This window comes from Parasteatoda tepidariorum, chromosome 8 (assembly GCF_043381705.1).
Source record: "Parasteatoda tepidariorum isolate YZ-2023 chromosome 8, CAS_Ptep_4.0, whole genome shotgun sequence".
Taxonomy (NCBI): Eukaryota; Metazoa; Arthropoda; class Arachnida; order Araneae; family Theridiidae; genus Parasteatoda; species Parasteatoda tepidariorum.
The window spans coordinates 47242808-47244060 of NC_092211.1; the positions used below are offsets into that span (position 1 = coordinate 47242808).

At 34.6% G+C, this 1253-nt stretch overlaps 1 protein-coding gene across 1 annotated transcript; it reads right to left on the minus strand.

The window, feature by feature from the left end:
- Window positions 1-304: 304 nt before the first annotated feature.
- On the minus strand, window positions 305-895 carry LOC107439254 (uncharacterized). Its single transcript, XM_016051780.1, has one exon. It carries the CDS (start codon window positions 893-895, stop codon window positions 305-307), a length of 591 nt encoding a protein of 196 aa, XP_015907266.1.
- Window positions 896-1253: the final 358 nt, after the last annotated feature.

Genomic DNA, 1253 nt, shown 5'->3' on the forward strand with positions numbered 1-1253 from the left:
TCCCTTTGTTTATTTTCCTTTGGTTCCAGTTTCTTTAAATGATGTCAAAGTTGAAATTGTTCTGGAAAAACTTAATTCTTAAATAATTTTAAACTGGACAGACAGAAAGTATCTGTTCGATATCTTCATAATTCTTACAAACTTTACAGTTCGAGCTTTCCCCGAACAATTTAGACTTATAACTACCCTGGGCTCCATGGTTAGTTAGAAATTGATTCGATCACTGACTTTTGGGATAAATTGGTAAGTGTGTCGGCCCTTTGTATTATTATTATTATCTCATATTTACTGCCATGTTGAAAGGTTATTCTTCATAAGTTCTGTTCTTGTTGTCTGTTTTGATGGCATGTCTATTTGATTGGCATGTTTGATCTATTGTTGATTTTTGACAAGCTAATTTGGCCTGTCTATCAGCCTCCTCATTGCCCTCATATCCTTTGTGGGCTTTAATCCAGTGGAATTTAGTAATACTGTTGAAAGTATTTTTTATCATTTGAACTAGGTAATCATTCGTGTTCGTGTTGCTAAGGGCTTGAAAACTGGAGTGTGAGTCAGAATAGATATTTGTTTCGCTATTGATATTGATTTGGTGCATCCATTGAAGTGACAGAAGTATCATCCATAATTCTGCGTTAAAAACTGTTGAATAATCTGTAAGTCTAAAATTGCGATACTCTACAAGACCACCATCGACGTATATTACGAATGCACATCCTACTTTGTATTCGCCAATATAAATTAGCCTGTAACCGTCCGTGAATATCTTAATTACACCTTTTATTGGTAAATTGTAGTCAAAATTTGAGGATTTTAACTCTGCAGGATGTATTGGTGGGAAGACTGGTAGAGGTATGTATGGATCTTCAATGCTTTTATGGAAATAAATATTCGCCATTTCTTCTTCTGTATTAATAATTAAATGTAATGGGACGTTCCTTGCCAAAAATTCTAGCGCATCTGTCGAGGTTTTCCTGTAGGCTCTTGTTACGGAGAGAAGAGGAATTCGTTCTATTTTTTTAAGTATGTTAAGAGTTCTGACTTGATTATTGCTCCAGATTTTGGATCCATAAGTGATTAATTTTTGTGTACTATTTTGGAAAATGAATTTTTTAATGTGTGGGTTCATACACCAGTCAACTCCAGAGAGTCTGTTCAGTTTAGCTTGGAAGATAGAGATTTTATTATGAAGCTTATCCAATTGGGGCAACCAGGAGAGCTGACAGTTAAGTTGGAACCCAAATTAAGTTATGATT

Bases quoted from the DNA above. Each gene is read 5' to 3' on its own strand.
- LOC107439254 (XM_016051780.1), bottom strand. From the start codon at position 895: ATGGCGAATATTTATTTCCATAAAAGCATTGAAGATCCATACATACCT.